Here is a 24,295-nt window from a genome sequence, read left to right as displayed (position 1 = left end):
GTCAGAGCTAGAGTGTTACACAGAAGTGGTCACCGAATCAGCTGGTCTCCCCAGCATACAGGAACCATGAATACCATCTATTAAACTGGGGGAAGTACAATTGAGTTGTTGATTCATTTAGAAGGAATGTCTGAAGCCTAGGACTGTAAGGGAAGGACATGAAAGGGCAGGAATTTCATCTCTTACATTTATACAGGAAGGTGCCATAGAAATGGAAAAGTTGTCATAAGCACCGCCGCTCCCTCACCACCAGACGCCTGGAGGAAGAACGCCTCATCTTCCGCCTCGGAACACTTCAACCCCAGGGCATCAATGTGGACTTCAACAGTTTCCTCATTTCCCCTTCACCCACCTCATCCTAGTTTCAAACTTCCAGTTCAGCACTGTCCCCATGACTTATCCGGACTTGTCCGACCTGCCTAGCTCCTTTTCCATCTATCCACTCCACCCTCTCCTCCCTGACCTATCACCTTCATCTCCTCCCCACCCACCCATTGTACTCTATGCTACTCTCTCTCCACCCCCACCTTCCTCTAGCTTATCTCTCCATGCTTCTAGCTCACTGCCTTTATTCCTGATGAAGGGCTTTTGCCCGAAACATCGATTTCACTGCTCGTTGGATGCTGCCTGAACTGCTGTGCTCTTCCAGCATCACTGATCCAGAATCCGGTTTCCAGCATCTGCAGTCATTGTTTTTACCTCATAAGTGACTAGGTGACTATGTCAGACTCAACCTCTGTACCTGATGTTTATATTGATGTAAATATTGTATGCTATTATGCATCAAGTTTATCTGCACTCAGAACCTTTCCCACTGAATTTAGAATTTAGTACTTAGAACATGGCAGTACATTGTATCATATGCTAAACAAGATGATGCAACAATTAATGACTAAGGTATCTATGTTAACATACAGTTCACAACTAAGTGGACCAGGACCTGATGGAGGGAACAGCTCTATGGAATGCAGAAAGGGAAGGACAGGGATTTTTTTGTGTGTGGTAACATCGCATTGGAGTGGCAAAAATGGCCTTTACTCAATTTGTTCTGGTTTTCTTCGCAAAAATGCCTTCACCTTCAAAAGTGGTGCCTACAGACATACTTGCTCCAATTCTGGAATTTCTCTCTAAAGCCAGTTGCAATTTTAACCCATAGCTTTTCTTTGACTGAATGGAATTTTTCTTTGAATGGAATTAAACTATCAGCGATTACTAATATCAAAGAACAGATGAAGTGTCTTAGTAAAATTCCTGTGCAAAATAGATGTGAAGAGAATCAGCATTTACAGCAAAATGTGTTCACTTTCAAAAGTAGTCACTGAAGAGATTTGCCCAGTTCTGTCTGTGATTCTCTAGCCACACCACTTAATAATTACATTGTAGGCAATACATTTTCCAAGTATGAAAGTGATTCAATGAGATAACAGGGAAGCACAATTATTAATGTTTCCATTTACAGAAAGAAATAGCGTATAACAAGCTGAAACAGAATGAATTATCTTAAATTAATTCACTTAACAAGAGTGATAACACATATATGAGATTGCAGTATTTGATATTTTTGCTTTTATTCTCCATTTAGGGAGATAACTAAAATCACACCATAATGACTTTTCAGTTTTGTCATTCAGCAATTTTAACATTATCATTATGCTGTTAAGCACAGCTCACCCATCTGGACTGAAGTGTTGCCTTAAAATGAATAATAGTCTAAACTTTAAAAGAGTGATGGAAATTGAATCTAAACAACCATCCACCTCTAGACAATCTAATTTGTTGATTATAAATGAATATGGTCAGAACATACAAAAAAAAACTTTGTAAAGGAAGCCTTATAATGTTATATTCCCAAGTACTAAGGTGTAGATGTTACTGCTGTTACTGATGGTGCTGGAGTTTTCTTAAAATAGCACAAAAACTTAAAAGGAGGAAAAAAAAACTCACAAACTTGTTAGAGATTTTTGAAGAAGTGACAAAGATGATTGATGAGGTCAGGTCGGTAGATACTGTCTATATTTAGCATGGCCTTTGAGAAGATCACTAATGGCAGGCTGATACAAAAGGTGAAGTCACATGGGATCCATGGTGAGTTGGCAAGATGAATACAGAATTGGCTTAGACATAGAAGATAGAGAGTAGTGGTGGAAGGTCTGTCCCAGCACTAATTCCTGCGGAACCCCACTGACTGGAGATCTGTGACGACTGGGGTCCTATAGTAACCAGTGCTGGGATCCTCAGGTTTGTAACATATATACGTGATTTGGATGAAAATGTCAGTGGTCTGATTAGTAAGTTTACGAATGACACAATGATTGAGGGAGCTGTGGGTAGTGGGGAGGATTGTCAGAGGATATAGCAAACTACAGCTGGAGATAGGTAAGCTGAAGAGTTGGACAGGGAATTGACAGTTGGTGTCTAATCTCGATAAATATGAGGTGATGCACTTTGGAAGATTTAATGGAGGGGGGAAGTATACAGTAAATGGCAGAACCTTTAGCAACATCAATATATAGATTGATCTAGGCCACAGTTCTCTGAAAGTAGCAACACATGTGGATAACGTGGTCAAGAAGGCATTTAGCATGCTTGCCTTCATTGGTCAGGGCAACGAGTAAGAAAATCAACGTCATGTTGCAGCTGTATAGAATTTCAGTTAGACCACATTTAGAATATTGTGTACAGTTCTGATTGTTACACTTCCAGAAGAAAGTGGAGGCTTTGGAGAGGATACATGTTTGCCAGAATATTCTCTGGCTTTGGGAGGATTTAGTTATGAGGAAAGATTGGGCAAACTTGGTTTGTTTTCACTTGAATGTTGAAGGATGAGGAGGGAGATTTGATAGAATGTTTACAAAATTATAAAAAGAATGGATAATTGGAGTCTTTTTTCCCAGGGTAGAAACATCACTTATTAGGGGATATAAGTTTAAGGTAAAAAGGGATAAGTTTAAAGGGGGTGTGAGAGGCAAGTTTTTTAGACAGATGGTGGTAGGTGCCTGGAGTGGGCTGTCAAAAGAGGTAGTGCAGATGGATACCGTAGCAACACTTAAAAGGTATCTTGACAGATATACGAATTGGCAGGAAAGTGAGCATTACGGATTACGCAAAGGAAAAGGTTTTTAGTTTAGAAAGACATCGTGTCAGTGTACAATCTTGGTAGACTGATAGGTTTGTTCCAGTGCTGTACTGTTCTTTGTTCTTTGAGAACAGTATGGGAATGCTACACTGTCAGCGGTGCAACATTGTAATTAGACATTAAACGGACACTACATCAACCTTCAGAATTACTTGTCAAGCTTATTTAGCTTTATTTTGAAGAGCAAGGGAGTTCTGCACATTTACTCAGACAATATTTATCCTTGAGCATTGAATTAGATGAAGTGTTTATTATCAACTTGTTTTTTGTGGGAATTTGTTGTGTTCAGAACAGCAGCTATTGTCCCAACATACGACAGTGAAAGTAATTCCAAAGTAGAATACATTGTAACAGGTAAAGACTGCATCTGCAGAAACTCACCATTTCATTTGTCTTTTTTTGTGGCTTCTTTGTCGTGATTTGCAAGTAACTGAGAGAAAAAAAAAGTGGTATTCTGTAAGATTCAACAGCATGACACATTTAACCAAGTTTGTAACCATCTGAAGCACTGAAAATGTGTTGCTGGAAAAGCGCAGCAGGTTAGGCAGCATCCAAGGAGCAGGAGAATCGACATTTCGGGCATGAGCCCTGCTTCAGGAAACATGTCCAAAACGTCGATTCTCCTGCACCTTGGATGCTGCCTGACCTGCTGCTGGGCTTTTCCAGCAACACATTTTCAGCTCTGATCTCCAGCATCTGCAGTCCTTACTTTCTCCTGTAACCATCAGCAGTTCGGTATTCATTTTTACAATTATACAAATATAATCTTTACAATTATATATTTTATTGTCAAAACTACTTACTTGGATTTTTGTAGCATTTTTTGTTGCTCAACATGTAATTGAAATTATTTCTTTTTCTGAATTACTTTGATTTATGCTTTTTTTCTGTACTTTGCTGTTTATATTCATGTAACCGGGTCAACTCCATGATTTATTTTCAAAAAATTCTACCTGACACAAGCGCACTAATATATTCTAATTTGTCAACTAATACAAGGCAATATGTTTCGCTTAAATCTCTTGTCAGAAGTCACATTTATCACTCTTCAAGCAAACAACCAGCCTCACAGCTTTGGGTCTTTGCAAAGAGAAAATGATAGTTTATTTTAGCAGGGCTCCAACCTTCATAGAAATTGAACTGATGGAGTTAAGTGGAGGCGGTTAGCTCAGTTGGCTAATTTGCAATATAGGGCAATGCCAATAGCGTGAGTTCAATTCTCCCACCGGCTGAGATTACCATGAAAGACTCTCCTCTGAACCTCTCAGCTCGCTTGAGGCACGCTACCCTCAGATTAACCACCAACAGCTTTTTCTCCCTAGTGAGAGCACAACCATATCGTCTGATAGGTCTCCCTCCTATCGGAAGGATGTTGTGAAATTTGGAGGGTTCAAAGAAGATTTACAAGGATGTTGCCAAGATTGGAGGGTTTGAGCTATAGGGAGAGGCTGAATAGGCTGGGGCTGTTTGCTTGGAGTGTCAGAGGCTGAGGGGTGACCTTATAGAGGTTTATAAAATATTGAGGGGCATTGGGAGGGTGAATAGACACGGTCTTTTCCCTTGGGTGGGGGGGTTCAAAACTGGAGGGCGTAGGTTTAAGGTGAGAGGGGAAAGATTTAAAAGATGCTGAAAGGGTAACTTTTTCACGCAGACGCTGGCAGGTGTATGGAATGAGCTGCCAGGGGAATGGTAGAGGCTGGTACAATGGCAATATTAAAAGTTATTTGGATGGGTATATGAATAGGAAGGATTTAGAGGGATATGGGCCAAGTGCTGGCAAATGGGACTAGATTAATTTAGGATATCTGGTCGGCATGGACGAGTTGGACCAAAGGTTATGTTTCCATGTTGCATAACTCTGAGTGCTTATCATTGTCATTGGTGCTTCCATCCATATGATCAGAGTGTATGGACTAATTAAGTGGTCTCTATGTGTGTGAACGTATCATCTTCTGTTCTAACAAGAACAGTGTTGTAGAGTAAACAAGATGAAGCTAATTGCATCTCTGCAACTCTTTATTAGTTATAAGAATAGTTCTACATTACAACAAAGACTGTCGGGAGGACTTTGCCTTATGTCCGTGTGCTTCAATATCCCAATTTAGTCTCCCACTATGTCCTCATGTCATCACACAGTGGCGGTGCTTATCGCAAATAATTATGTATTAACCTTTTCTCCCCCATATACATTATAATAGTTAGATTTTTTTTTTAACCAGTGCAGACACAAGGAGCCAAAGGGCCTTTTACTGGGGAGATGAAACACAGACCATTTTGTCGAACACCTACGTTCTGTCTATAAAAATGACTCTGAACTTCCTGCTGCCAACCACTACAAAATACCACCATGCCCCGGCTGATATCTCTCTCTCTCAGGCTTGCTACAGCGATGCAGTGCAAGCTGCAAGAACTGCATCTCATCTTCCACTTGGTGACCCAGCAGCCTTCAGGACCCAATATCAAGTTCAATACTTTTAGAATTTGAATGGTTCCCACTGTGTCCTTTACCCACGCCAACACTCAGGCCCTGTCATAGTTCTGAAGAAGGGAAACTGGACCAAAAATGTTAACTGTGCTTTCTCTCCTGACAAATGCAGCCAGACCTGTTGAGCTCTTCTAGCAATTGTTATTTTTGTTTCTGATTTCCAGCAACCACAGTTTTTTAAAATTTTTTTTATTTCTGTCATGACATGGGCTGCTTTCGGCAACAACCAGTCCATTTTACTTACTCATAGTCCCAATTATCAGCGTTTCTTCTTTACTGACTTACTATCAGCAAACCCTTTATCTGCCTAACTTTCTTTCTTCTCTCTAGGCTGTATCTTCACCTAACCACTCACTCCTTTCCGCCACTGCCTGTCAAAAGCATCAATTTTACCTTTTCTTAGCTGCTATCAGTTCTGAAGAAAGGTCCCTGGACTCAAAATATTAACTATGTTTTCTCTCCACAGTTGCTGCCACACCTGCAATTTCAATTTTGTTTCAGAATCTTCAGCATCTTCAGTTCTTCATTTTATTTTTTACCTTTTACTGTGCTGCATATGTCTATGATTCTATCGTCCACCCAAACATTATTTCTATAGTAACTATCATTGTTATGTATTTGTTGATACAGTTGGATCAAGTCGTGCTCTCACTATCAACCAAGTCTTTGACTTTACAAATTCAGGCAATCTCGAGGTTTCACTGTTCTCCCTAAAAGTGTTCTCTTCAAATGTTGAAGAATGATATTTGTTATAGAATGTCTTTTTGACAGTCTGAGATATGATTACTTCTGGCCTTTAATCACTTTTACTTTTCAATGGGGGACATCATTACTGCCTTAGCAGACTCATTATTTTATGGTGGTACCTTGAATCTTTGAACCTTTTTGGCTTCTTCTTAGTGGTCTTCAATGTGAATAGTGGATTTTTGTTCTCAGTTCACCTGAATGTCTATGCTGAAGTAGACAGACTTATTGCATCAACTTGCTGATGAGTTCCACCCCTATCTGAGTTCTGCAAAGGCTGTTCACTCCACGAATCCTCACCCCCACCCCACCAACCCACCCTCCAATCCCGGCATCTTCCCTTGCCACCACAAGAGGTGCAAAACCTGTGCCCACACCTCCCCCTTCACCACCATCCAAGGCCCCAAAGGATCTTCTACATCCAACAGAGATTTTCCTACACCTCCAAACGCGTTCATCTATTGTGTCTGTTGCTCAAGATGTAGTCTCCTTTCCATTGGGGAGACAGGACACCAACTTGCAGAACGTTTCAGAGAACATCTCTGGGACACACGCACTAAACAACCCCACTGCCCTGTGGCCAAACACTTCAACTCCCCCTCCCACTCCGCCAAGGACATGCAAGTCCTGGGTCTCTTCCACCTCCAAACTCTAGCCACCCAACACCTGGAGGAAGAACACCGCATCTTCTGCCTTGAGACCCTCCAACCACACAAGATCAATGTTGATTTCGCCAGTTTCCTCATCTCCCCTCCATCCACCTTATCCTAGATCCAACCCTTCAACTTGGCATCATCCTCTTGAACTGTCCTACCTGTCCATCTTTCTTCCCACCTACCTGCTCCACCCTCCGCTCCGACCTATCACTATCACCCTCAACTTCATCTACCTATCACATTCCCAGCTACATTCCCCCCATCTCCAACCTCCTCTGATTTATCTCTCAGCCCCCTTGGGCACACTCCCCACCCATCCCCCTGCACCATCCCCCCCGCATTCCTGATGAAGAAATTATGTTCGAAACATCTACTCTTCTGCTCCGCGGGTGCTGCCTGACTGGTTATGTTTTTTCAGCTCCACATTTTTTGACTCTGATCTTCAGCATCTGCAGTCCTCACTTTCTCCTTCTCTCTTATTCACCCTCAACAACTGAAATATTGGTGAAACTACATTGTGCAATTCCTCCATTATGTAACTTGAAGATTTCCCCTTGTTTGGTGCAATATCAATTCTGGTTGTTGAGGATTCTTCTTTATAAAGTCATGGGATAAGATATTCACCTTTAGCTGGTGCCTTCCCAGACATTTCAGCATTTACTGTCTGACTGGAGTTTGCCATAACGCTTAGTCAATGGGTTGTGTTGCCAGCTGACTCATTTCAATTTTAGATGTTTCAATTGTCTGAAGTACCATATACTGTCACTTTGTTTGCCTTTCTTCTCAGAGTGTGTTAGCACTTGGACTCTAAGCTCCCTATAGTTTTGAAAGCAATGGAAAACATTTCCATCAAACCAAGTTAATCACAGCTTTCCATCTCATTGGCAGTTTGAAACAAATTTCTTATTCCAACATAATTAACCTCAAAGCGTACTGCTTTTTGTCTAGATTCCACGTTGAGCTTACAAAGCCTTGTAAAATCTTCTATTGGCTCTTCCCTGACCTTTTACTTGTAAACCTTCACACACTTTCAATCAGATTGAGATCCATGCATTTCATTTTGGCCAGGAGTGAGAATTCCTGATTTCGAAGCACATACATACATATTATGATTTGCCCGAAGCCGTTCTAGTGTAGGTATCAAACTTAGAAAATACAAATGGATCTATTCACAACCAGTTGCAAACAATTCTCTGCCATAATTATGTTTTTACAAACTCAAGTCAATAAATATATTAAAAACTTCCAAATCATTTCCATTCATAGGTTAAATGAAATTAAATAAAAAAGAATTGATATTAAAACACAAAAATGCTTTATTTGTATTTTGCCTGTTACTTTAGGAGAAACGCATCGAGAATTCAAGTTCTCATTACTGGAGGTGAGATTTATTGAATTTCTCCTTGGGATGTGAGGTTCATTGACACTTATCGCACATCTCAAATTGTGCTTGTCTCCCAGCATTTAAAAACTGATCAGGTATAGGCTGATATGATTTGGAGATGCCGGTGTTGGACTGGGGTGTACAAAGTTTAAAATCACACAACACCAGGTTATAGTCCAACAGGTTTGATTGGAAGCACTAGTTTTCAAAGCACCGTTCCTTCACCAGGTGGTTGTGGAGGACACAATTGCAAGACACAGAATTTATAGCAAAAGTTTACAGTGTGATGTAACTGAAATTACACATTGAAAAATACCTTAGTTGCTTGTTGAGTCTTTCATCTGTTCGATTACCATGATAGTTTCACTTCTATCATGGGTAAATCACAAAACTTTTTTTTTAAAGTTGCATTCTCAGGTTAACTGTAACAATTGGTGTTAGCTAGACAATATGTTAAAGGTGATATGAGGTAGTGATTTCACCACAAACTGCATCAGTGGCAGTAAAATCCATATGGATAGGAACACGTCAAGAACGAAATGGATAAGTTCCAATCACCATTCTAAAGTGTGACACATGCTATTCCTTTGGGGAGACCGAGATTAGAATTTAAATGTATGTTGCTATTTACATCTGCTGTCTCTGAAAAATCCTGGTAATGTTGGAGTGGTATTGGTTGCTAAAATCAAAATTACAAATTTTGAGATGTTTGCAGCTACAAGTTACCTCACATACATACTCAACCGAATATATCAATATGTTTGTATATAGGCATATTACAAAGTTCTTAATTATATATGGTATATATTTGTTTTTTTTCTATATTTGATTTGATTTAATAATTTGATTATTTATTTTCATGTGTATCCTGTTACAAAATACAGGGAAAAATGTTGTATAGTATGTGGAAGCATATTAGCAAATAATATGTTATTGCATCAAAAAAGACAAGAAATAGGTTAAAATAATGCACAGGAACTGTTCAATATTCTTACAAATAATAAATTTATAAAACACAATGATCTAGTACAATTACAGCTTTCAAATGTATGCAATACCAACTAAGCTTGTCTACATATCTTGCTCGCCACAGTTTAAATGTTACAATATAGTACTCACTCCAGGGTTTTAAACTTTTCCACTCCTGCTGCGACATAGCTGCCTCCATTCTCCAGATCATCCAGATCAAAGACTTTGTGTCCCTCCTTAGGGGTGTAGATGTTTCTGACAGCCCCAAAGGGTGCGTTGATGCCCTTGGTGACTTGGTTAAGGAAAGTGTCAAAGGTGGAAACTTGTTTGTTGATGAGAAACCTTCTGCCAGTGAAGAACGGATCCCCATTTCGGTAAACTATCACACTCTTAGCTGCCGGTAGCTGAAGAGGAGCTCCTCTTGATGAAGTGGCCATGCCCTTTAATAATAACAACAATCATAACAATGATGCTGGAAAGATCCACAGTTACTTTCATTCACAGTTGCTGAGTTTAGTGTGGACCATCAAGATTCTGACTTCTTCATAAGGTGGCAAAGTCAAGTTGCATGGAACATGGAGCCAATCAGCTTGTTTGTCTGCTACCTCAGTTTCAACCTCACCACGACAACTCGAGGCAGCAACCACTGAACCAAAAAAAGTAACTTGTTCTGGCTTGGAAGGAAAATTTATAACCTTGAAATAAGACAACACAAAACACCTTTGCTGAAGAAAACATTCCAAGCCAAACTAAATCAGGTTAATGATTGTACATCAAATATTACTTCAAAGCGATGTACTTGAATGGTTACCGTGGTATTACAACAAAAGGCAATAATGAGCAAGAAAAAGCACCTTTCAGAAATGCTAATAAGCATAATCTCGACATTCACAGCATGTTTTTGGCAGTTGTTTGTGTCAATGTGCATTAGCAATGAAGCAATCACATTTTAACAACTCGTGTTTATATAATGTTTTTCAGAACATTAACATTACAAGGAAGTAACTGAGGGCCTAGTTGAAGACATTAGTTATGGAGAGGCAGCATAACAGAGGAATTCATTAGACATTAGTTGCAGAATACAGAGTCAAGGTTCAAATGGTGGTAGGAAATGAAGGGGAGATTAATGTGGCAAGGAAAGGCGTGAGAGGTCAGAGTCAAAGGAGTAGATGGCAGCACTATGGGGCTAGATAAAATAAGTAAATTAAGTAAGGCACAATGTATAAAAAAGAGTTGGAGAATAGGGAACCAATTTAGTTCAGTGAAGATAAATGTATAAGAAGAGCATGGCTCTTGACAGGATAAAGTTCAAACAACTGTGCTTTGGAAGGATTGGGCTTTGTACAGGTATGCAGCTAGTGAAGCCTAAAATGATGGAGGTTGGGCTGTGTGTGTGAATATATTTATATAATTTTCGAGAATTATACATGCCAAGCCTCATAATTTTGGACAAGTAGATGATGCAGTGAAATCTCTAGAAAGTTTTCTCTTCAGTTGTGAAGTCAGTTAATCACCAGGCTGCAACAAAATAATCATCAGCTGAGGTCTCCATACCTATGAACAAAGAACTCTTTCACGTCAGAAGTACAATCTGAAATATAATCTGTTGTAACAATACCATTGTTAGTTAACTGAAAGGATAAGAGATAATTAGCAGCAAGCAATAAGGATGCAACACAGCAAGAAACTGAGTCTTTTCTAATGCTGACTATAATATCTCCCTTATCTGTTAAAAGCTATTGTACCATCTTAGTAAATCCCAAATTATCTTTGTGTTTGCCTTCTTCAAATCAGAGAAGTCATTGGTACATCCCCCCGAGAATTTAACCACAGTTTTGACTGAGAATGAATCATCTCTGTAGATATATTAATATGTCAATTCTAAATACATGACCCTGGACTCATTTAGAAATGACAGTAAAAGTTTCTTTCAATACATAAGAAACAAACGACAGGCAAAAGTAGACATTGGGCCACTTCAAACTGATGCAGGAAGCCGAGTGATGGGAGATAAGGAAATAGCAGGAGAACTTAACAAGTACTTTGCGTCAGTTTTCACAGTGGAAGACATGAGTAATATCCCAACAATTAAAGGGAGTCAGGGGGCTGAGTTGAGTATGGTTGCCATTACAAAAGAGATAGTGCTAGAAAAGTTAAAAAGTCTTAAAATTGATAAATCTCTGGCCCTGATGGGATATACCCTAGAGTTCTGAGAGAGGTGGCTGAGGAAATAGCGGAGGCATTGGTTGAGATCTTTCAAGAGTCACTGGAGTCAGGGAAGGTCCTGGATGATTGGAAGATCGCTGTTGTAAGCCCCTTGTTCAAGAAGACAAAAGATGGAAAATTATAGGCCAATTAGCCTAACCTCGGTTGTTGGTAAAATTCTAGAATCCATCATTAAGGATGAGGTTTCTAAATTCTTAGAAGAGCAGAGTCTGATTAGAACAAGTCAACATGGATTTAGTAAGGGGAGGTCATGCCTGACAAACCTGTTGGAATTCTTTGAAGAGGTGACAAGTAGGTTAGACCAGGGAAACCCAGTGGATGTGGTCTATCTAGACTTTCAAAAGGCATTTGATAAGGTGCCACACAGGAGGCTGCTGAGCAAGGTGAGGGCCCATGGTGTTCAAGGTGAGCTACTGGGATGGATTGAGGATTGGCTGTCTGACTGAAGGCCAAGAGTTGGGATAAAAGGTTCTTTTTCAGAATGGCAGCTGGCGATGAGCAGTGTCCCACAGGGTTCAATGTTGGGGCCACAGCTGTTCGCATTATATATTAATGATCTGGATGAAGGGACTGGGGGCATTCTAGCGAAGTTTGCAGATGATACGAAGTTAGGTGGACAGGCAGGTAGTACTGAGGAAGTGGGGAGGCTACAGAAGGATCTAGACAGTTTGGGAGAGTGGTCCAGGAAATGGCTGATGGAATTCAACGTGAGCAAATGTGAGGTCTTGCACTTTGGCAAAAAGAATAAAAGCATAGACTACTTTCTAAATGGTGAGAAAATTCGCAAAGCCAAAGTACAAAGGGATCTGGGAGTGCTAGTCGAGGATTCTCTGAAGGTAAACATGCAGGTTGTGTCCGTGATTAAGAAAGTGAATGCAATGTTGTCACTTATCTCAAGAGGGTTGGAATAGAAAAGCAGCGATGTGCTACTGAGACTTTATAAAGCTCTGGTTAGGCCCCATTTGGAGTACTGTGTCCAGTTTTGGTTCCCACACCTCAGGAAGGACATACTGGCACTGGAATGTGTCCAGCGGAGATTCACACGGATGATCCCTGGAATGGTTTGTCTAACATATGAGGAATGGCTGAGGATCCTGGGATTGTATTCATTGGAGTTTAGAAGATTAAGGGGAGACTTAATAGAGACGTACAAGATAATACATGGCTTGGAAAGGGTGGACGCTTGGAAATTTTTTCCATTAGGCGAGGAGACTAGGACCCGTGGACACAGCCTTAGAATTAGAGGGGGTAAATTCAGAACAGAAATGCAGAGACATTTCTTCAGCCAGAGAGTGGTGGGCCTGTGGAATTCATGACCGCAGAGTGCAGTGGACGCTAAATGTCTTCAAGGCAGAGATTGATAGATTCTTGTTGTCTCGAGGAATTAAGGGCTACGGGTAGAACGCTGGTAAGTGGAGTTGAAATGCCCATCAGCCATGATTGAATGGCGGAGTGGACTCGATGGGCCGAATGGCCTTACTTCCACTCCTATGTCTTATGGTCTTATGGTCTTATGGTCTTATGGACTCAAGATCACCATTTCATGTATATCTTTTAACAAGACTATTAAGTTACATTATATTTGCTTCTATATAAACTATGAAATAAAGATAACATTAAAAAAAATGGCTTGGATGCTGGCACTGACCTTGTGTCTACTGATCACACAGAGCAGCACTGTATCCGCTATAGGGGATCAGGGATCTGTGTTAACTAGGGAGAACATGTGATGAATCCTTTCAGAGTGCTGCACTGTTGGAGTGGAGGGAGTTTTTAAACTACAGAACGTGGAGGGTTTGGATCAGGTGGAAGAATGAACAGACTCAAATCTCAAACCCAAGTGTGACCTGTCTCAAACCCACCCACTTCCAGCTTAGACAGAGGCAGATCGGCAGTGGCTAGTGGTGGGTATGAGGGCAGACAACCAAACCATTGCCAGAGGCTGGGTTGCTCATTTGAACAATTAATAAGGCTGTGTGCCTGATGATTTTAATCTCTTCCAGTTTTAATGCCAGCTGGCCAGGCATCTAGAAACTGAACAGTTAGCGGAAGGCCAGTAGTCCCCTGCATGAAATAGATAGAATCACAGAACCATGCAGCACAGAAACAGATCCTTCAGTCTAACTCATCCATGCCAACCTGATTTCCCAAATTAAACTAGCCCTATTTGCCTGTGTGTCACCCCATATCCTTCTAAACCTTTCTTTTTCATATACCTGTCTGATGTCTTTTGAATGTTGTAACTGTACCTACCACATCCTCTGGCAGTTCATTCCACAGATGAACCACCTGATGTATGAAAAAAAATTGCCTCTCATGTCCCTTTTAAATTTTTCTCCTCTCACCTTAAAATTATGCCCTCTAGTTTTGAACTCACCTACCCTGGGGAAAAGACTTTTGCTATTCGCCTTATCTATGCCCCTTTTGATTTTATGAACCTCCAATTTGTCACACTTCAACCTCCAACACTTCAAGGAAAAAATTCCCAGTCTATGCAGCCTCTCCTTATAACTCTCCACTTCTGCCAGTGCCCTTAAAAATCATTTCTGCACCCTCTCCAATTGAATAATATCTTTCCTATAGCAGGGCAATCAGTGCTGTACAGAGTACTCCATAAGTGGCCTCACCAACATCCCGGATCAGTGGTGCTGGAAGAGCACAGCAGTTCAAGCAGCATCCAAAGTGCAGCGAAATTGACGTTTCGGGCAAAAACCCTTCATCTTTTATTCCTGATGAAGGGCTTTTGCCCGAAATGTCGATTTTGCTGCACTTTGGATGCTGCCTGAACAACTGTGCTCTTCCAGCACCACTAATCCAGAATCTGGTTTCCAGCATCTGCAGTCATTGTTTTTACCAGCATCCCTCACAATTGCAACAAGATATCCTAAAGTCAATGCTCTGAGTAATGAAGGAGGTTCAGTGCTGCATATCAGTGGCTCCCTCAGGAAAATCTATTTACCTTTCCATCCTTCTTTTGAAATAGTATCCTCCCAATATCCTTCATGGCTTCCATACAATCTTTCCAGAGTCTTCACAACCTTCTCTCTTCCTCTCTGATCTCTCCAAGCTTTCATAGCCCCCAGCTAGTAAATGTCTCATTGAACCCTAATCTGCATGTTTCAAACCTACCACTGGTAGTAGCCAGAAAACAATGACAAAAAAATTGGTAATCGGGCACTTCAGTTGATTTCAGTAGTACCTGAAAGAAATCTGCTCCTCAGTATTTCCCTAACACCAAGAGGCCTCCCAGTCTGAACTCCTTCGTCATCTTCCCTTTATTAACCTCCACAGAATCTGAAATAGGTAAGGAAAGCTGGAATAGTTAATTCAAAGCTAAACTATATAGAAAAAGAGTTAGAGGATCAGGGAAGTGTAATTAAAGAGCCACGCAAAAGAAAATGAAAGACAAATAAATATTTAATTTTTTAAAATTCAACCATAATTAATGTCTGAAGGATTGAGATTCCATACTTGTAAAATTGTATTTTTAGTGCCAAGAGGTTTTTTGGCAAGAATTAAGAGGTAGCACACCATTAAAAAAAAGTAATCATTTGTTCAGTGAATACCTAAAATTCAAATGTAACTTCAGATTATTTCATGATGTTTCAATATTGAATTTCTCAGCAAGTTTCCATAACGACAAAGTATCTGGAAGGGTAATTCAAACAACAACTTCTGATCTCCACACTTAATACAATCATCAGGAGTTGCTATCCAAACTGATTTCCGCCAAGAGTGTGCATTGAAACCATCAATTTCATTTTTACCACCAAATCTGTTCAATTACTCATGAGACAATTTAGCAGATTGTCATCTCAGTGGGTGAAAGGCCTAGGTGGATGTGTAATTTTGTAAAATTTCATCTTGTACATTTGTTATCATTATTCACTTCTAATGGTATATATGTGTTTTCAAATAATTCTTGTGTGAAGATTTTCCATTATAATTGTCTATCTCTGCGTTCACAGTGACAAGAGTCTTTGCAAATTAATTGCACTATGATTGTATCCTGAAAAGATTTTCACCTTCACAATAAAAATGTCCATAAGGTCAAAATCAACTTTACTTCTCTCCTGTATAAGCTGTTACAATGTTTATGAGTGTGCATACATCCACAAAACAATATGTGAATATTATCATGAAACCAAGAACAGAAGATATATCTATAAGGAATACACTAAAATGCAATTGTTCACTGGTTGAGTTATTTCCTAACTTTGAAACTGCTTCACTCTAAGTTTACATTTTTTTCCCTGTGCACTATCAGATGAGATTTACTCATGTCATATAATAATGTAAATAAATTACATATGTTTCACATCCTAAGCAGTCGATGGAAAATGACACAATGTTAGAAAATAACCGACTTGAGGAGCTAGCTGCTAGACTGAATTCGATAGTTACTGTTCCACCTCAGCGATCAGAGTTCAAATTTAACACAGATTTATGTGATAAATATTTTCTCTATTTATCAGTTATAAACACTCAAAGTAAAACTACTGTAACATTTTCAGTCCAATTCTTTGTGCACCTAATTTTAATTAAAATTAATAATGTAGAAAAGCCAAAGAAAGATTAATATGGGAATTTTGAAAAAATTTACATGATTTGAACAGAAATTAGGCATAATATTTGCCAGATCACAAAATCTGTATTCTGCATCTAACCTGATCAGAATGTACTCCAGAAGAAACCTAGCCCATAAATCAAATGTGTCTCACCTTGATGACCACAAACAAAAGAAAAAAAATCACTTTGTGAAAGCATTACCATAAGTCTCATCATCTGCATTGCCTTTCAGACCATGTTCCAAAAAAAGTAAGATCTGATGCTTTCTCCTCCATGGGAAGTGAGAATCTCAGTTGTGAGATCAACCTTCAGACATCTGCAAGCCTTATGTTCAACAGCAATCTTACATTTGTTAATTGCCTGTTGGTCTTCACTAAACTGCTTTTTCATACCCTTTCCTAAAACTTTGAAGTTTGATCAATTTATTAGTGATTCCAAAAAGAGAAGTCCATCTCCATCATCTGCCTGACCCTCTGCCATACCAACCATTAATTCCTTGTTGTTTCAAGCACATCATTCTGCACAAATGGTAGTGCTAGTATTCTGTAAAAATCAATTTCCAACAAGCTAGGCTGTTTCACATAATTGAAAATACATTAATTTAGTTTGCTGTCAAAAACTTAATTGGACCAGCCACATAAATGTTGTGGCTACAAATGCAAGTCGGAGGCAAGGAATTCTGCAGCGAGCAATTCATCTCTCATCTCCCCAATATATATGTGTACAGTTTACAAAATACAAGTCAGCAGTGTGATGGAATACTCTCCATTTGTCTAGATGAGTGCATCTCCAACAACACAAAACATTTGATACACCCAGGACCAAGCAGTCGATTGGTAGCACTTCTAGTACCTTCAACATTCACTCCATTCACCACCAATACACAGTGGCAGAAGGCATACTATTTTTGTGTTAAATTGGAAAAACTTGCTAAGGTTCCATCAACAACATCTTCCAAATCATGGCCTCTACCACAAACATAGCAGATGCAATAGAATACCATCACCTACAAGTACCCCTCCAAAACACACACCATCCTGACTTGAAACTAGATTGCCATTTCCATACTGCCATAGAATCATAGAGCTGTACAGCATTGAAACAGACAATTAGGTCCAACTCATCCATGCCGACCAGCTATTTTAATTAATCTAGTCCCATTTGCAAGCATTTGGCCCATATCCCACTAAACCCTTCCTATTCATATATCCATTCAGATACATTTTAATGTTGCAGTTGTACCAGCCTCCACCACTTCTTCTGGCAGCTCATTCCTTTTAAAAATATTCCATACATTTCATCCTCTGCACGAAAACGTTGCCCCTTAGGTCCCTTTTAAATCCTCTCACTTTAAACCTATACCCTCTAGTTTTGGACTCCCAAATCCTGGGGAAAAGATCATCTAAACATCCTATTCACACTCCTCCTGATTTTATTAACTTCTAGAAGGTCAGTCCTCAGCTTCCGATGCTCCAGGGAAAACAGGCCTAGCCTATCCAACCTCTCCCTATAGCTCAAACTCTTCAAACCTGGCAACATCCTTGTAAATCTTTTCTAGTCTCTTTCAAGTTTCACAACATCCTTCTTCCAGGTGTAGCACAAGGGCCAAAATCCTGAAAGTCCATTCCTAACAGTACTGTGGGTGTCCCTAAACCACAAGGGCTACAGCAGTACAAGAAGGCAAGTCAACACCACCTTCTCCAGGAAAATTAGGGATGGGTAATAGCCAGCAACATCCACATCCTCTGAATAAATTAAAATAAAACACCATGGGAAGCTGTTGCCTGCCACATGGATTCGGAGTCTAATTAATTTCAATGTCAGACTTAATATATCACATTTGTGTCCTCAATTGTTCTAGAAGATTTTATAGTGATATAGTTTTGTAATCATACATTAATTGCTACAATTAAATTTTGAGTGTAGTTGAGGAAAGTTCTGAGGCAGCGATGTCAAAATGTTTAGAGATTTCCATAGTTTAAAGCCGCATTAGCAGAATATTCAACTAACAGCGGTGAGGTAAGGACAACAGCCAAGATGAGGAGGAACACAGAGTTCTCAAAGGATTATCAAATTGGAGAGAACAACACAGGTAGGGAGAGATGAAGCTATGGAGCAGTTTGAACAGCAGGAAGAGAACCTTAAATTTGACATGTTGCTGGACCAGGAGCCAAAGTAGATCAGTAAGCGCAGAGGTGAAGGGTAAGCAGGATTTGATGCAGCTTCAGAGCAGGTGAGATGAGCATCAAAATTTTGGATGTGTTGAATGTTAGAATGCTTGCATGGTTACAGGTATTTATTTTCTCATTGTTTTTCATATTTAACTTGCGATGCAAAAGCAGTTCCTTAAAAATTCACTCATGGGATATGGGCACTGTTGGCTGGACCAGTATTTATCACACATCCCTAATTACCTAAAGGTTGTTAAAAGACAACCACGTTGCTGTGGGTTTGGAGTCACATGTAGGCTTGGTTAAGGTAAGGATGGCAGATTTTCTTCTGTCAAGGACATTTGTGAACCAAATGGATTTTTGCAGTAATCAGTAGTCATGGTCATGTTTATTTTAGTATTAGAGTTATTTCTGATTTATTTTACCAATAAATGTCTGCCAACCCCCTTCCTTAATCAAGAGGAAATGCCTTACACTTACTTCTACACTGACAATAATGGTACTAAGAATGTTACAAGATATAAAAACAAATTAACCCAGCTAACCGATGCTCCAATTTTAATGAGACCAAAAGCAATAGGAAATTGTGGGTATTTTGCCAACCAAGGGTCAGACTCGCATAGGATGAGGCATATTCCTGTCTGTGGAATGTAGATTACTATCAGAACAGAATGCTTCATGTGGAAGTAGTTGAATCAAAATTCCTACTTTTGGCCAATGTCACTTTATTTCTTTTGATCCTTCATTTATTTTTTTCTTGTGCAAAGGCACCTGACCTCAGCTTAATGGTGATTATTTGGCCAAGGATAAGGCCTCTGCTCATTTCTCCACCTCTCCCGGTCAGGCACTCTGTTCTCCAGATGCTCTGTTTAGTAATTCCCCACAAAAGAATTATTGTTACACAATGCATCATAAGTACCGACTCATATCTATACAGTATGTGGGATCTCAGTGCACCATTCTAGCATAATGACCGTGGAATTACACTCTTGTCAAAAAACAAAAATACATCAAAAGTTTCTTGAAATGGCATGAAGTGATGGAATTGTTTCCAATTTGAGCTGCACTCTCATGGGGAGCCAAAAAAATGTAGGACAAACGTGAAACCTAATGCATTCATTAGAGTTTAGAAGGTTGAGAGGAAATCTAATAGAAACTTACATGGCTTAGAAAGGGCGGAAGCTGGGAAGTTGTTTCCATTAGGCAGGGAGACAAAGATCCATGGGCACAGCCTTTGAATAGAGGAAAGTGAGGACTGCAGATGCTGGAGATCAGAGCTGAAAATGTGTTGCTGGAAAAGCGCAGCAGGTCAGGCAGCATCCAAGAAGCAGGAGAGTCGACGTTTCGGGCATGAGCCCTTCTTCAGGAATGAAGCAGGGCTCATGCCCGAAACGTCGACTCTCCTGCTCCTTGGATGCTGCCTGACCTGCTGCGCTTTTCCAGCAACACCTTTTCAGCTTAGAATAGAGGGGGTCAATTTAGAATGGAAATGAGGAGACATTTCTTCAGCCAGAGAATGATGGGCTTGTAGAATTCATTGCCACTGAGCACAGCAGAGGCCGGATGTTAAATTTCTTTAAGGCAGAGATTGATAAATTCTTGGTCTCGCAAGGAATTAAGGGCTATAAGGAGAGAGTGCGGGTAAGAGGAGCTGAAATGCCCATCAGCAATGATTGAATGGCATAGTGGACTCGATGGGCCAAATAGCTTTACTTCCACTCCTATGTCTTATGGTCTTATGGTCTTATGGTCTTATGGTCTTATGGTTTTATAAGCCTCTTGGTGGCCACTTTCCAAAACAAAAGTGACAACAACAATAGATTGCTTCCTCAGCCAAGGCAAGCTGAATTGAACAGTAAATTGTACAGGTGGAAAAACTAAACAAAATAATATTACCTTTTAATAAAAAATGAAACCTATGGTCTATTTGTAAATTTGCTGTTGTAAGTCTCACATTCTGCTGCTAATCATTTCAATGTTTGAGTTATTTCCAAAATGAACTTGGTTGGAGTACTAGAAGTCTCAACTGAAAATACAGAGAATTATTTACCTCAAAAGGCAGTTGATGTGGAGTCATCGGATATTTTAAAGATGGAAGTTATTAGATTCTTGTTAGATAAGGGAGTCAAAAATAATTAGGATGGGATGGAAATGTGGAATTCAAAACCCAATACGATCAGCCATGATCTTATTGAATGGTGGAGCAGGCTCAAGGAGCCAAATGGTCTATTCTGTTTTGAACTCCCACATTCATATGTTTATCATCTTGTACCTCAAAATATTGCATTACAAGTAAAGCTTTCTCATCTTTTGATGACAGCAGCAAGGAGTGAAATAGAATCCAATGGTCACCGTCACTCAAATCTCAAGTTACAACTCAACTCAAACCCTCCATTAATAGATACAAACCATTCCCAACCCATTACCCATTACCAAAAAAATTCCCCACCTGATCTAGAAACCTGCCAGAAGGAAAAGAATGCCGACTCACTAACCTCAGCTTTTTTTTTCCCCTACTGAAAATGCTAGGTTCTGTGAAGCTGTGGTTTGTGACTCCTGCATGGTGTTTTCCTTACCACATTGTCTGTTCAGCTTAGCTTGTGGTGCTACCTCATGAGCTGACCATGACATTTCATTCACTTGAGTATTATTTAGTTCCATTTCATGATTGGATGATCTGTCCAACAACAGGGTGACGTGGTGGCTCAGCGGTTAGCACTGCTGCCTCACAGTGCCAGGGGTCTGGGTTTAATTCCACTTTTGGGCAACTGTCTATGTGGAGCTGGCACATTCTGCGTGGGGATAGGTCATGCTAAATTGCCAATAATGTCAACACTAGCTGGATTAATCATGGGAAATGCAGGATTATAGGGATAAGAGGATGGGATGTTCTTTGAAGGATTGATATGGATTCGATGGGTTGAATGGCCTGCTTCCACACTGTAGGGATTCTATGAACAACTGAATGGCCTCCCTTTGGACTGTAAGTTCTAGTTATCCAACATTCATTCCTTGTCATAAATTTGGCAACATACAATTTGAAATAAAAAAAATACTGCCTGTAGCACATGGTAAATGTTGTGCAATGTGTAAATTAATTAACACAGACATCTAATGGCTTCCATCTATTCTTGATGTTCCATCTTTGTACATTTTTAATACAACCATTAATGCAGCTAACATAAAGCAATGAAGAACCAAATTAAAAGAGTTTGAAAGCAAGTTGAAAGTGAATATAGGATTGAAGAGCAAAATGAGTAGGCCATTCAGCCCTTCAAGCTTGTTCTGCCATTGAATCTGGTTGTGGGCTCACTTTCCCATCCATAAATCCTAGCTTCAGTAATCTGTTTTGAATAAATTTAATGACTGAAGGGCACAGAGAAGGTTACACCAGCTCCCCCTTCCTTGTGAGTTCTACATCCCAAAAAGGTGCTGCAACATTTGACAACGCTTTGATAAGGAGCAAATACCTCAAATGGACCGTGAGTTGCATTTTTCAGAAAATGCGCAAGAATCACTATCCTTTCAAAACACATAAAGTCCAGTCTGGCTTCAGGGGTTCTTCTGGTAACACACATTCCATATTTGTTCATGCATTTTATGACCACACCTTAAGTCGATATTGCACTTTACTCTAATGTATTTACTGGAACCATATCGCACAACACAAAAGAGGCCATTCTGCCCATCATTTATGAGAGGATTCTTTGGAAGAGCTAACACATGATTCCCGCCGAATAGCATTTTGCGCGCGGACATCGAAACTTCCCCCTCACAAGTGAATACCAAATTCCCAGTTGAAAGCCTTTTTATTCGATTACTTCCAGTTGGGAATTTGGGAAATGTGGATGCCTTTGCCAATGAATCGGTTTGTACCGTTCTTTCAGAAAGTGCATTCCAGTGCACTGTTCCCCACAAGAAACGAATAGTTGTTTCAATTTTAATGTTTGCCTTTGAAAAAAAATTTGCAATATCCAATCTACAACAGCAAAACGAAAACATGGTGCTGAACACAAAATTATGAAATATTAATTCAGATTTGTAGCTCGGGGAGGTGGGGCAACTAGAATTGTCTGGGCTCACTATGAAATCACATCAGAAGATAAAGTCCTTTGTTTTTCCACTTGAGTTTTTCGTTTGTTTTAAAGTTGTTCCAGTTCACTTTGACAGCTGCAGGGATGAGACAGACAGCGGACAGATTATCTGGACTTCTTTTGTACTGGCAAAACTGTTGTGATAGATAGAGCTGCAATAGCATGAACTGCGCTACTCAGTCTGATGTGCTCGGTCAACTCTTAAAAACATGCACACCTCTACCTCAAGGATATCCCGTACCCTGCGAGGGAATTTCCTTTCATCACACGTCGAGTGAGTGTTTGGCTGGTGACAAGAGTGAGGATTCAGAATTGTGGACAGACCAGCCTTATAGCAGTGAGGGTAAAAGACAGCGAGCGAGAGACGTGAAGGTAAAAGCGGGCAAATTAAAGCAGCCGAGGGTCGTCTTAGAGCTTACTTACTCTGATCGTGTGTGAGATGGGCAGTCCGGTGCTGCCTGTGCGCCTCCTCACTGCTGAGCTGTCCTGAGCCTGACTCCTGCCTTGTGACGGCCGCTCAGCGTCTGGAATCAGAGGCTGTCACCAGCATCTATTCCCCGGGTGATTTATTTCGACTCGCACTGAGTACAGGCCCTCGGCAAACAATGCAAGGGCTCCTTCTCTCCTCCTGCCATTGGCTCTTTTAAAAGGTTTCCAATTGCCAAGGGCAAAAAGAAGCAAGTTTCCAAGATTTGTTTAACCAAAGCTCACTCCGTCTTACTGTAAGCCTTATTTTACTCACCTTCACATTCTCTGTAGTAATTCTTTCTCTCACCCTCATTTTTCCTTTTTTTGCTTTGTCTCCTGCATTTAATTCTCTCTCGCTCTCTCTCCTTTTCTCCCTGGTTTTATTTTCACTCACACTCTCTTTTCTTGCTTTGTCACTTTCCCTCCTTATTCACCTGGGCTCCCCGAAATGATTTGTGACTGTTGCAAAACAGGAACTAACCTAAGAGAATGTGGGATGAGCACTTCCAATTAACACCAGCAGTCGATGCCACTAATACATGTGGGTCACATAACGTCCCAGACCTGTCCCCACTGACATCCAAAAGGACAAGGGCAATGGGTAAATGGTCACGTGGAAGTTACTGTCCAAATTCGTACAGAATACTGACTAGAAATATATCAGGGCATTCCTTCAACATCACAAGCCAAAAGCGCTTGAAGTCACTACTTCAGAGCACTTGGCGAGTACCTATTTGGCACACACACACACACAGCATGGTAAGTCAAGAGCATCACTCATCAGCAATGAAGTGGAAGCACCAACTTTACCAACAGCCAAAAATTAATAAATTGTTGCTCATTCTGACCCTGATATTGTTGCTTCTCACAGAATTCTCTGCGGATGAATTTCAGGATTTCAAAATAGAGTTTCACTTTGGAAGTGCTGAGGCTCGCATATTTCCAGCATCTCCTGGCAGAAATGCCAGGTTTTGTGGCTGACTGGAAACTCGAGAACCAAAGACCCAAGTTGCATGCAGGTTTAAATTAACCCCTACTTCAGGAGCTGGTAAAAGAACATCCTTCTTTACAGACACGTAATACCAGCACAAAGTTTAATACTCAACTGAAGAAGAGAAACAATTTTACAAAACTGTAACATTGACATGATTTAACATGAGTCAACTGCTTTAAACGTAATGGCTGGTGGGAGCTGATCTCTGAAAGCCCCTATAATGAGTTTGCCAAACATGTTCCAAAGTCTACTAACATGGAGATAATTAGCAAATCATTAACATTTTAATGAAACTTAGTCAGCACATTCTTGTTACTGAAACCAGTTTGAGAAAGCCAGTAGTAACAATTATTAATAAACTGGTTCACATCTGTGCAATGAGACAACAGACTGGCTTCA

General features: G+C 40.1%; 1 protein-coding gene across 3 annotated transcripts in view; it reads right to left on the bottom strand.

The window, feature by feature from the left end:
- Positions 1–23,321, bottom strand: part of LOC132807673 (doublecortin domain-containing protein 2) — a 122,104-nt gene extending 98,783 nt beyond the window's left edge. For 2 of the 3 annotated variants that reach the window (XM_060821717.1, XM_060821721.1), the window contains exons 1-3: positions 23,177–23,321; positions 9,525–9,814; positions 3,518–3,566 (exon numbers count right to left, since the gene is read on the bottom strand). In XM_060821717.1, the coding sequence (XP_060677700.1) occupies positions 3,518–3,566; positions 9,525–9,814; positions 23,177–23,215 (378 nt within the window). In that variant the 5' untranslated portion in view covers positions 23,216–23,321. The other variant, XM_060821720.1, reaches the window with a different exon arrangement.
- Positions 23,322–24,295: the final 974 nt, after the last annotated feature.

The sequence above is a fragment of the Hemiscyllium ocellatum genome, chromosome 3 (genome assembly GCF_020745735.1).
Source record: "Hemiscyllium ocellatum isolate sHemOce1 chromosome 3, sHemOce1.pat.X.cur, whole genome shotgun sequence".
Taxonomy (NCBI): Eukaryota; Metazoa; Chordata; class Chondrichthyes; order Orectolobiformes; family Hemiscylliidae; genus Hemiscyllium; species Hemiscyllium ocellatum.
The sequence above is the reverse complement of the archived record's forward strand: the minus strand, read 5'-3'. Positions and strand labels throughout refer to the sequence as shown.